Here is a 12,289-nt window from a genome sequence, read left to right as displayed (position 1 = left end):
ATTTGGTCATCATAATTGAGTAGCAATGACTTAAATTTTAAAAGTTATCACATAATTAGATAAAAGACTATCAAATTTATATTAACTGATTTTTATTTTTTTACCGCATCCCACATTCTAATAGACTATCGAAATTTTGTGGTTTATTACTGTTTAATAAATTACTGTATATAAATGGTTTAGATTTTAAATATTTGTTTAATCAGATGAGTAAGCTAATTATTTGATGAATTTAGTTTTTCACAAAAAGTAAGTCTTGTTATAAAATTAGTTAATAAAAAAAATATGCTTCTTTCATTTTAAAACACAAGTTTGTCTTAGTGGGAAAGATTTATATTTTGAAATATGGGGAGAAAGAAGAATAAAATAAATGAAAAGATAATTCTCCATAATATATAGAAGACATTTTGTGGCTAACCTAATTTGGTTGACTGAACGAGCGTTTTGTCCATGAAACCCAAGTCAATGTATAATAAAAAAATGTTATATGTGGAAATTAATGGTCATAGGAAATATAAAAGACGTCCAAGACAAAAGAGATCCATAAATGCAATGAATGGAAACTACATATGAAAACACATAGCGTTATGGATGGGTTAGAAAATTATTCCATTTTACACTTTGATTGGATGTTTGATAGAAAATAAGAGAAAAGAAAATAAAAAGAAAGAAAATGAAAAGAAAGAAAATAAAAAGAAAAGTGGATTTTTTTGCATGTTGTTTGGATGTAAAAAAAATAGATGGAAAGAAAATAAGAAAAAAAATTTTTTTTGTTTGGATAAAAAGAAAAATAAGAGAGTAAAGTATTATTTTTGTGTCTAACGTTTGTGGTAAGTCTCAAAGTTGTCCCTAACGTTTCAATCATCCTATTTAAGTCCCTAAAGTTTCAAAATTGACTCCATGTTGTCCTGCCGTTAGGGATCAGTTAATAGAACTGACAGCGGAACAAAATTGAGACGATTTTGAAATGTTAGGGACTTAAATAGGACGAAAACATTGGGGACAAAGACGATACATGAAAATAAATTTTAGTTTTATTCTCCAATAATATCAATTTTTTTCTGTACATAATATTCAATTATTTCTTAATTACATCTAAATAAATTACACTTAATCACATTATTTTCATTCTAAATAAATTTATTTCTTTATAATTTTACACTTAAAGTTATAAGTTAAAAAAATAAATAAATAAATTTATTTAGTATGAAAATAGTGTGATTAAGTGTAATTTACTTAGATGTGATTAAAAAATAATTGATATTATTGAAAGATAAAATTAAAATTTATTTCTATGTATCATTTTTGTCCCCAACATTTTCGTTCTATTTAAGTTCCTGACGTTTCAAAATCATCTCAATTTTGTCCCGCCGTCAATTATGTTAACGGATCCCTGCCAATTTTAAGATGTTAAGGACTTAAATAGAACGATTGAAACGTTAAAGACAACTTTGGGACTTACCCAAACGTTAGAAACAAAAACGATACTTTACTTAAAATAAGAAGAGAGAAAATTATAATAAAATAAAATTACCTTATTATCCTTACATATATTATATATAAATTATAATTTATTAATGTATTTAAATTTTTTTAATAAAAAAATATTCCAAATTATTTTTTAAAATTTTAAATGTTATAAATGAAAAATTATATATTTGTTTTTCAAACAAATACATGTAATAAATCAGTAAAACACCAATTAGAAGAAAAAATAAGAATGAGTTAGGAATTTTGCTTTTTGTTATTAAAAGGGTAAATATGAAATTTTAACATTGTTTGCCCATCTCTTTTCAGTTTTCATCGCAGCAATGAGAAGAAAAAATTTATATAAGCCCCACATCTACTTTTTTGTTTTCCACCCATTTTTTACTCTAATCCAAACAAAGAAAAATAGATTTTTCCATCCATTTTTTCCTCTTTCATTTTCCTTCCTTTCAAATTCTGCTGTTTCGGACATTGCCTTAGTCTTTGAATGAGTCAGGAGAAAAAGAGTTGGAGTGAGAGTATGACAACACATAATTTGTTTTGAAAAGAAAAAACACATAATGAATATGTATGACAAAAATTAAGCTTAAGAACTTGTTTTATCAATTATTACTAGAATTAATAAATATTAAATAAAATAAGTTCTAACTATTTTCGGCTAACTATTTTCGGCTAATTATGTTTTGTTACCAAACATTTCTGTTTTACTAAATACACTTTTCTATCACAACTTCTAAATGACAGAAGAATCATGAGCACTACTACTCTACTAGTTAGATTGTAATTCCCCCTGAATTTTCGTCATTGTCAAGAAACTTTTAAGTTTTGGTATTTTGCACCCTTTTTCAATCAGGGATCAGCAGATTTCTCAAAAAGTGGATTTAGACCTCATTGTATACTCTGCAACAAGTTGAGCAAAAGATGATGATCTATCCTCTAGCAATTTTGAAGGTGAATCATATTCCTCAATTAATCCTGCATTAAATTAATTTACAATGAAAAAATCAGAAAATGGGGAAATCAACAAGGTACAATAGAGTTTAATTATGAATAATTGGTACTTGCTAGTTCTTACCTTGATGAAGAAGCAAGACCATATCACTGTCAAGAACAGAAGTGATTCTATGTGCAATGGTTATGACTGTTGAGTCGGCGAAATGTAGCCTAAGAGTTTGTTGTATCAAATTGTCTGTAGCAGTATCAACTGATGCAGTCGCTTCATCAAGCACCAATACCTTGCTCTTCTTAAGCAACACCCTACCTAAGCACACCAATTGCCTCTGACCCATACTCCAATTTTCGCCATTCTCGCTAACTACAGCATCAACTTTTACATTAGCAATAAGTTCAGGATAGAGGTACTATTTCATCATGTTCATGAAAACTAGAATACTAACCTGGCGAGTCCAACTTTCCTTCTTTTTGTCTAACTTCATCACCAAGCTGACACTTGTCCAGGGCCTGTAAAAGAGAAATCAAATGTTTAATCTTGAATAGAACTCTGTTTGTGCATCTATTTAACAAATAAAAGTACAAAACTAACCCACCTCCCATATTTGTTCATCTGTGTACTCTTCTAGAGGATCAAGATTACTTCTGACTGTCCCTTCAAACATGGTTGGATCTTGAGGAATAATGCTTAGTCTAGACCTCAAATCATGAAGTCCTATTGAAGAGATGTTGATGCCATCAATCATAACTTCTCCCATGGTTGGTTCAACAATTCGGAAGAGTGTTTGTATGAGAGTTGATTTACCACTTCCTGTTCTCCCAACAATCCCAGTTTTCAGTCCTCCGCGAAATGTGCATGTGAGGCCACGCAACACAAGTGGAAGGTGCGGAGCATAACGAACCTTCATCATTGACAATGAATTGTTACAACTATGGCACAAACATTTTATAAAATAATAAAACTATTAACATAATTTAGAAGCTTGCATGGTATCTTACAAAATATTATGATATATCTTTAACTACCTGCAAGTTATGTATATCAACCTCTCCATATGATGGCCAAGAAGGAGTTGGTCGATTTTCTTCGATAACAAGGGGAGGCTCACTAGGAATTGAAGTGTACTGAAGTATTCTCTCTACTGATATAATCTTGTTCTCCAAGTTACAAAGATTCCATATCACCCAAGCTTGTATCATGTTTAAATTAAGACCATATGTAACAGCTAAACCAGCAATGCCTTCAATCACAAAATTAGATGGAAAGAAAACAATTACATTTAATCCTTCATCACCTATGCAATTTGAACTTTTTTAATTGATAGTAAATAGAATATTTGAATCATATACCTGGATCTATGACTCCTTGAGGAATAGATATCAAGAATATCAAGGAAAAGGCAAATGTGATAGAGGACAACATATCTAATCGGAAGCACAACCACTCCATAGCACCAGCAATATTAAACTTTGGCCGAGAATAGCCATCGGTCAATTTCATATTTGTTTCCTGAAATCTAGACTGCTGATCAAAGCTTCTAATGGTTGATGTACCAGAAATTGTTTCAGCAAAGTGTTGAATGATTGGAGCTTTGCATACTCCAACTAAACGTGATAGTTCTCGAGCCGATGGTATATAGTATTGCTGCAGAATTACAGGTTAGTTAGGACCATATAAGATCACTTAATGGAGCCAAATCCTCTGAAAATTCAAATTTGGTAATATATACATCTTTATTAGCAGAAGCATAATGATTCAATTAATACCTGATACCATATGCTGGCTGCTATCATAGGTATAAAGACAATGAAAACTTGCCATGCAACTTGGGACATCACTGCTATAATTCCTACAAGCTGGATCATGGAGAAGGCAAACGAACCAATTTGATAAGGAATATCAGTATCTATTGCACTTTGGTCAGTAGAAGCCTGCATAGAACAGATAGCAGAACACTATTATATCCAAACTTTAAAAGCAATTAAGATAACAAAATCATATCTATCTTAAAAACTAAAAGAATGGAGTAGCAGTGTAGCACATACTCTGTTAAGGATTCGACCACTCGGAGTGGAATCGAAGAATGACATTGGGGAACGGAAGATGCAGAAATGCATTTTATTGAAAAGTATAGTAGCCGTCTTATAACCAGCCGTGGCGAGAAACATTGCTCTAGAAAGGATGCAAAATGCACTTCCAATGGCCAAAGCAACATAGACAGCCAAAAGAGTTGTTCCTTCAACAGGTGGCTCCACATCTTGTGAGACTGGAGTTGCCCAAGCCATCCAATAGTTGCTTCCAATTTGGAGAACTTGGAAGAGAATCTGAGACAACAATATGAAAGGAACGAGAGCTCCTCCATACGCCGTCGTGATGTATCTCCAATAGACTGAAAATCCAACTCTACCTTTCTCCCTTTCTTCTTCCTGAACAAGCTGGCCTTTTAGCTCATCTTTCTCATCTGTTTTACCATTTTGCTCGTATCCGTTTGCCTCTTTTTCTTTAATACTTCCATTAGCACTAGAAACACTTCCATCTTCCATGGTGCTTATTTCATCTGATGTTGTTCCTCCATCCAAAGACTCGAGTGTAGACAACGCTTTCTTGTGTGCACCAACAAGTTCCATGAAATCAGTCCCACTATTAAGCAAGTCATTATACTTTCCACATTGAGTAATCTTCCCATCTTTCATAACCTACCAACAAGGCATTATAACATGAGTCGGGGAATTATAAAAAAAAAGAACACTTTTCAGATTTTAAGAAAACAAAATTCTTAAGAAATACACACCAAGATGAGATCAGCAGCTGGCAAGAACTCTACTTGATGAGTAACATATACTACTGTCTTTGAACTTAGTTGGCCAAGCAAGCTTCCTGCCATACACAAACAAAATAGAAAAACTCAGTTATTAAAATAGTAATGGATGATGTGCAATCATGTTGGAAGAACTAAATTATAGAAGAGTTGAGTTACCTTAAAGAGGTGAGATCCTGTATGAGCATCCACAGCACTAAAAGGATCATCAAACAAATATATATCAGCATCTTGGTAAAGGGCACGAGCAATTTGTATTCTTTGTTTCTGTCCTCCACTCAAATTGATACCGCGTTCTCCTATAACTGTCTGATCACCAAAGGACAAAACTTCTAGATCCTTCTTCAAGGAACAAGATTCAAGTACCTTCTCATACCTTTCCCTATCCATCTCCTGTCCAAACAATATATTTTCCTCTATCTTTCCGCTTTGTATCCATGGCGATTGAGCAACATAGGCCTTTGTTCCACACACCTTCAAGATACCTGATTTCTTTGGCACTTCTCCTAATATACAGGAAAGTAACGTAGACTTGCCTGATCCTACAGTACCACAAACAGCAACCCTCATGCCATGTAGAACTGTGAGATTTATGTTCTTCAATGTTGCATTCGGTGAAGATAAATCCCAAGAGAAATTTCCATCTACCACTTCAATTGCTTTATCAGAAGAACCGCGAGGAAGCCTCTCTACAACATCGGACTGCAAGTCGTCAAGACGAAGGAATGATGAGATCCTATCAACAGAAACCTTAGTTTGTGCTATCATTGAAATTGTATCTGGAAGATTATATATAGGCTCTTGAAGAATCCGGAATGTAGCAAGTGCAGACAAGATCTTCCCTGATTCAAGTGGAATCCCCATAAGCATACAAGTTCCAAAAGTAGCCACAGATACAAATGTTGGAGCACCCCAAAACACAAATGTGGTCATGGCTGATGTATAAACAAATTTCTTTAACCAGCCCTGCTCGGTTTTCCTGAGTTCAGTTATCTTAGCCAGAAACTTCATTTCCCACCCTTGAAGTTTGAGAATCCTCATGTTCCTGAGAATCTCTGATGTTGCCTTCATTCTTATATCTTTTGAATCCATCAACTTATCCTGATATTTTTCTTGCAATGATCCCAAGGGGACATTTGCCAACATTACAACAATGGTTGCAACAAATGCAGCAATTGAAGCAAGGCCAAGGCTTTTATACAAAATCAACAAGGCTAAAGAAATTTGCAGAGCTACCATCCACAAATCATGAATGTACCAACTGAAGACACCAATTCTATCAGCATCAACTGACATGAAGTTGATTACTTCCCCGGAAGTATGGCCTTGCTTTGATTGACATGAAAGTGTCAATGATTTATTATAGATCATGGTCACAAGTAGTGCTCGCATTCGAAGTCCAATTTGCTGCAACCTAAAGAACCAATGCCTCTGAGTCAAACACTCAACAAGCTTCGCCAAGAAAAATGTAGAAACCAAAACATAGCCCTGATTCTCATATAGCCTTTGTCCATCAAGGTATTGAACAAAAGCATCAATGAGATAAGGACCAACATAAGAAGCCAAAGTGTTCAGCAATGCAAGAACTGCTGTGAAGAGAATCTCCTTCCACTCCGAGATTATCAACAACTTCACCAACTTAATTGTGGTCAAATTGTTAACTGCACCACAATCTGTCTCCACCTTTTCTCTGAATTTCGGAAAGGCTCGAACCACACTATCGCTGCTATCTAGTTGTGGCACATCCTCAAGGTCCAAGGTCTTCTTATTGCCAACAGCAATAAGAGGACCAACCCAAGAGAATGTAAGAATGCTGAAAATTCCAGCATTTGAATAAGGGGTAACAGTTTCAGCCCCTTTCTTATTATCACTAACATGGGCATCACCATTCAATAGAGTCTCCTCAAGAGTGCTAAATTCACACTCATTCCTCACAAAACACACAAAGTAACAGAAGAATAAACCCACACAAGCTGAAACTACATCAGAAACTAAGTACTGAGCAGGTAAAGCCACATGTTTTTCATACACAAGAACAATGTCTACTACAAAACAATAACAAAAAACAAACAGGTAGAAGACACACCAAGTTCTAAAGAGTAATGGAAATCTTCTATCACCTGAACTGAAGAAGAAGAAGAAACCTTTTTGTAAGCAAACACCAACAACACCCCAAGCAAGAGCTTTGAGTGCCAAATCCAAAAGAGTCACGAGCTCTTCTTCTGACCAACCACTTCTATACCAATAGAAGTAATTAAAGAGACATACGATAAGGTTAAATGCTGAAGCAAAAACAGAACAAAACAGAGCCTTCTTATTATAATTCGTCTTATTAGACTCATATCCAGTAGCAGAAGCTCCCACTCTGACTTTCTTCCAAATCCACAACACCAAAATCACCACCACCAATAAGAGGTGGAGGAAGCTCGAGAAAGCATGAAGAAAGAGTGGTTGGAGGAGAAAAGAAACGGTGGCAGAGTTCACAGAAAACATAGTGTAGTTACTTATTACGTGTACGAAAAAAGGAATAGAATTAAAACAAGAAAAAAGAAAGCTGCTTCTTTGATTGAAGTTCTGTGAAGCTCTGCCAAAAGGGTGTCAGAAAGTAGCAAAATTTTCTTAGTTTTTGAGAAAATAAGATTTTGTTTGAGGCTATAAATAAAGCAGCTATCATATAGTGTGAAGTCAAAGAATGAAGAGAGAGAGAGTCAAAGGAGTGAAAAGAAGGGTTCCTTGGAAAAAGGGAAAACGTGGTGGCCAAGGAAGAACGAAGGAATCAAGGAAGGAGATTCGAACTGAGTCAGAAAAGGAAAAACAGTGGTGGCTAATTTTCCCAGGAAAAAAACAGTTTCAGAAAGTGACAGAAAAGAGATGCAAACAGAGAGACTGTGTTTTGGTGGCGCCGATGGAAACATATAAAACTAATGAATGCTACATTAATTAGATTATGAGAACTGAGAAGATGTGAAGAAATCAAATTCTCAGAATCCCACCACTAAAATATTATTAAATGATGTTGAAATCTGAATCGGAAAAATTGGCCATATTAGCCCTATTATTAATTAAGGATTTATTTATCTTATGTGGTAAAGACTAAAGACAAATGTTAATAATTTAATATTATATTATAAATTAAAAAATTATTGCAAATATAAAAATTTAAAATTTTAATGTATTTATTTTATATTTATTAAAAATTTAATTTTTTATTAAATAATAATTTTGTTATGTGTCTCTCAGATATATATTAGCTAAATCCTTAAAACTTATTGAATAAATAACAGCATATAGAGTAATTACATAATGTATAAGATTTTGTTCTATCAAAATTAAAACCTCTAAAAATAGTATTTTTAACATATAAGTGATTGTGAAAAAAATTTAAATCTTATTTTGATAAATATTGGCTGTCAAAAATAATTTGTTAGAAAATTTTGAGAACATATTTTCTATGATACTTATTAATTGTCAAAAATACTATTTATTTTGACACTTATTGACTATAAAATATTCTCAACAAAAAATTTTAACAAAGAATGAGATGAGATCTTGAAACTAAAGAATAAATTGAGATTTTGAAGATAAAGAAAGAGTAGTATAATCCTAAACTGAGAGCAGTGTGATGTCAAAATTAACAGAGCCCAAAGAAGAAGAAAAATAGTGGAGTAAATTGAAAACAAATGAGTGTCAAAATTGAGGAGTAATTTTCTACGGTCAAATTATTCATCAAGAAAACATAGAAAATTTGACATTTGTGATATTTGTCAAAAATATATATTAATTTTGACATTTAATTATGGTGTTAAAAAATAAAATGTCAAAATAACTCTATTTTCTTGTAGTGTATTAAATTAAGAAAAAATTTAGAAGTCAACATTTTTATTAAAATCTAACCAGCACTTAATCAGGAAAAGAAAAGTAAATAATTTTATACTATTAGGTGTAATCTCACACCATTAAAAATACAAATAATAAATTAATAACTAATTAATAATTACAAATTACAAAATTTACTGTCATAGTCAGGGACGGATCCAGAAATAATATCATGGGGGCCAATAACATATATAATATTAAAAAATTATGCAAAAAATTATATAATGTAAAATATATTATAAAAATATAATGATAGAGGATATATTTTAAAGTATAAAAAATATGTATGTATTTTTTATTTACGAAGTGTTTAATTCTTCGTTTTATAAAATTCATCGATAATAGAATTTGTGTCAAATTTTTTAGCAATTTTCTTTTCAATATAATTAAAAGATTATTAGCAAGAAATTTATCTTTTATTTTGTTTCTGAATTATTCTTCACAATATTCATAGCTGAAAAAGAACTCTCAGTTGTAGTAGTTAAAATAGAAAAAATTAATAACAAATGAATCAAGAAAGACACTCATAAGAAGAAAAAATCTACTTTATGAGATTTAAAAAATTTTATTTAATAAAAAAATATTAGTAATAATATCTTTTTATTTTTTTAAATATTAAAAATTATTAATATTTAAATTAGACTAAACTTTTATTTATATTAGACTAAATATTAAATAAATTTTTAAAAAATGAAATCATACTTAATAACTTATTACTATTAATTTTTTTTTTAAAAAGTTGGAGAGGGGCCTTAAAGTCCGTCCCTAGTCATAGTATTTCTCTTAAATTAAATAAACTTGTACGACAAATCTATCGGACAGAATATGAATTTTATAATAAACTTTTTTAAAATTTAAATAATGATATGAATTTGAATTTTTAAAATTTACGTAATGATATGAATTTGAATTTTAAATGATATAATACACTTTTGTATAGCAATTTCTTTTCTAATAATCCAAACTCGTTTAAACATTCTGATAAGAAAAAGCTATTTTCTAATTCACATTTATGAGTGAAATATTAATTATTTCCGGAAAAATAAATAAATAAAATAAAATAACACCTACATTAGCCAGAGCTCATCCATAATGCATGCATGATGATGATTCATGCATGAGTGATCTTATTTCTTTTTTGCTGCATGTATGCTTATGATACAATACAATATCATATGATATTCATTAATTTCCATAATAATATATTGAAGCATCAAATCTTTCAGAATAAATCATAATATTTATGTAGTTTATATATAGTTTATTCATTTGATGCTGCTGTTGATTGCTGAATCCTTCCAGAAGGAATAACTATGGATTTATTTTGGATTACCTAACGTGGTATATATTAATTAAGTTATTGACACTGTCTGCATGACTACATGCGTGGAGAATTGTCTCACGAAATGACAATGATTATTAAATATTAATGACTTTGATTATGTATAAAAAAGATTATTGTTAATGACCTTTAAGTCTTAAAGCTAAAGGGAGTCTTACTCTTAGCTTCGTCAATTTCGATTTATTTTAAAGCCGGAATTTGTTGATGAATTCTAATAAGTTGTATTGAAGATGTATATACTCAACAAAAATAATTATTATTTGAATCTATGAATTCACCAAAATTGTTAGATATCAATAAATTTTTTTTTTTTTTTGTAGAGGGTAAAATACCGATATTATAAATATCTCAAACAATAAAAGTAACTAAGATGTTAATATTTATATTTTGAATCCAAGCTTAATAATTATGTTATTAACGCAATTAACAAATAATCAAGCTCAATATTTATGACATTACAAAAATGTTATTCGTACATCAAAATTAGTTATCAGTGTATTTATATAAATACATATCTGATTTAGTTTATTTTTAATATATATTTATATTCTAATATATTTTTTATACTAATAACTAATTTTGATAATTAATTTTAATATACACGTAATATAGTTGATATTATTATACGAAGAATTAGTAACTAATTTTGTATATATAAATGATACAATTATTATTAAGAAGAAAGTGAGTGGACTATATGATTCAGTTTTCGTCGTCATGGTCCCCTCTAATACAGCCAAAAGTAGCAGTGTAGTTTGGACTTCAAAACAAATATATTTTGAGCATGATGTTGATATCTTGTATATATATAAGTAATTATTCAAAAATCATAGAAACCGCAATTAATGCAAGGTCACAGCGTCACCTTTTTCTAGCAATCTCAGTCTGATAGATGATTTAATATTCACAATTTTGGCTACTAACAACCATACCCCACAACCAAAAACAGTGGTCTAAGGGCCAAAAATTCCAAATTCCTTGATCATCACGTCTAGCAAATTCGTCATTTAAAAAAATTAATTAAATGTTGTGCTCAAATTCAATCTAATCCGGCCAATGTTTATTACAAGTTGGTTAATAATAATAATTTAGACCTCGTATTATATACTATCATGAAATCTTCAATCTTTTGTTACTATTGACGATTTTGTTCATATTTGGATATTTTATATGCAATATGACTCTTTTGAAATTAACTTTTAGCATGCCAAAAATTCAAACTTAAAAGCATTTACTAAGAACAATTGCTCATATTATTTGTAAATAAAAAATTTATTATTGATCTAAAATATATATTGAAATAAGAAATACAAATAAAAATATATTAAATTACATAGATAAATATATACAAATACATAATGATTAATTTAATAGCTAATTTTTTTAATATACATATAATATTTTCGTATTAAGAAAAATTAAAAAGTTAAAGATTATATATAATACTTCAACTCCAACTAAATTTCTTGTTTGATTTGATAAATAATGGCATATATTATGATTATCATTAATAGAAGTTTTTAATTTCTTAATTTAATAAATATACAACAAATACATTGTAAACTTAAACTTTGTATATCTTTTATAAAAAAAGTTAATTGATAACTTTAAATGTGTACTTAGGACGGATAAAGAATTCTGCTAGGAAGCTAATGAAGTATTTGTACAATGTGTATAATGGACTATTTATTTGGTCAAATATGAGTTAAAAAATGAACATTTAAGATAAAATACTACTAATTTCTCAAACACAATATACTCATACTATCCAGTATAACCATCCGGATATCAGGGATAATAAACATTTGATATT

The 12,289-nt window shown here is 30.3% G+C and overlaps 1 protein-coding gene across 1 annotated transcript; it reads right to left on the bottom strand.

Moving 5' to 3' along the window:
* Window positions 1–2,115: 2,115 nt before the first annotated feature.
* On the bottom strand, window positions 2,116–8,048 carry LOC127739607 (ABC transporter C family member 3). Its single transcript, XM_052251796.1, has 10 exons — window positions 5,419–8,048; window positions 5,232–5,319; window positions 4,486–5,136; window positions 4,207–4,371; window positions 3,790–4,084; window positions 3,466–3,680; window positions 3,036–3,341; window positions 2,886–2,949; window positions 2,564–2,803; window positions 2,116–2,463 (listed from the first exon to the last, which is right to left on the bottom strand). The coding sequence occupies exons 1-10, from the start codon at window positions 7,749–7,751 to the stop codon at window positions 2,357–2,359; spliced, it is 4,464 nt and encodes a 1,487-aa protein (XP_052107756.1). The 5' UTR covers window positions 7,752–8,048; the 3' UTR covers window positions 2,116–2,356.
* Window positions 8,049–12,289: the final 4,241 nt, after the last annotated feature.

Source organism: Arachis duranensis, chromosome 7, assembly GCF_000817695.3.
Source record: "Arachis duranensis cultivar V14167 chromosome 7, aradu.V14167.gnm2.J7QH, whole genome shotgun sequence".
Lineage (NCBI taxonomy): Eukaryota > Viridiplantae > Streptophyta > Magnoliopsida > Fabales > Fabaceae > Arachis > Arachis duranensis.
Note: the sequence above shows the minus strand (reverse complement) of the source record. Positions and strands in the feature narration are given on the sequence as shown.

What these genes read in the sequence shown, in the direction of transcription:
- LOC127739607 (XM_052251796.1), bottom strand. Translation starts at nt 7,751, where the DNA reads ATGTTTTCTGTGAACTCTGCCACCGTTTCTTTTCTCCTCCAACCACTC. An exon ending in TTGATATACATAACTTGCAG is followed by an intron (nt 3,342 to 3,465) that starts GTAGTTAAAGAT and finishes TCAATGATGAAG; the next exon opens with GTTCGTTATGCTCCGCACCT. An exon ending in GGTCTTGCTTCTTCATCAAG is followed by an intron (nt 2,464 to 2,563) that starts GTAAGAACTAGC and finishes AATTTAATGCAG; the next exon opens with GATTAATTGAGGAATATGAT.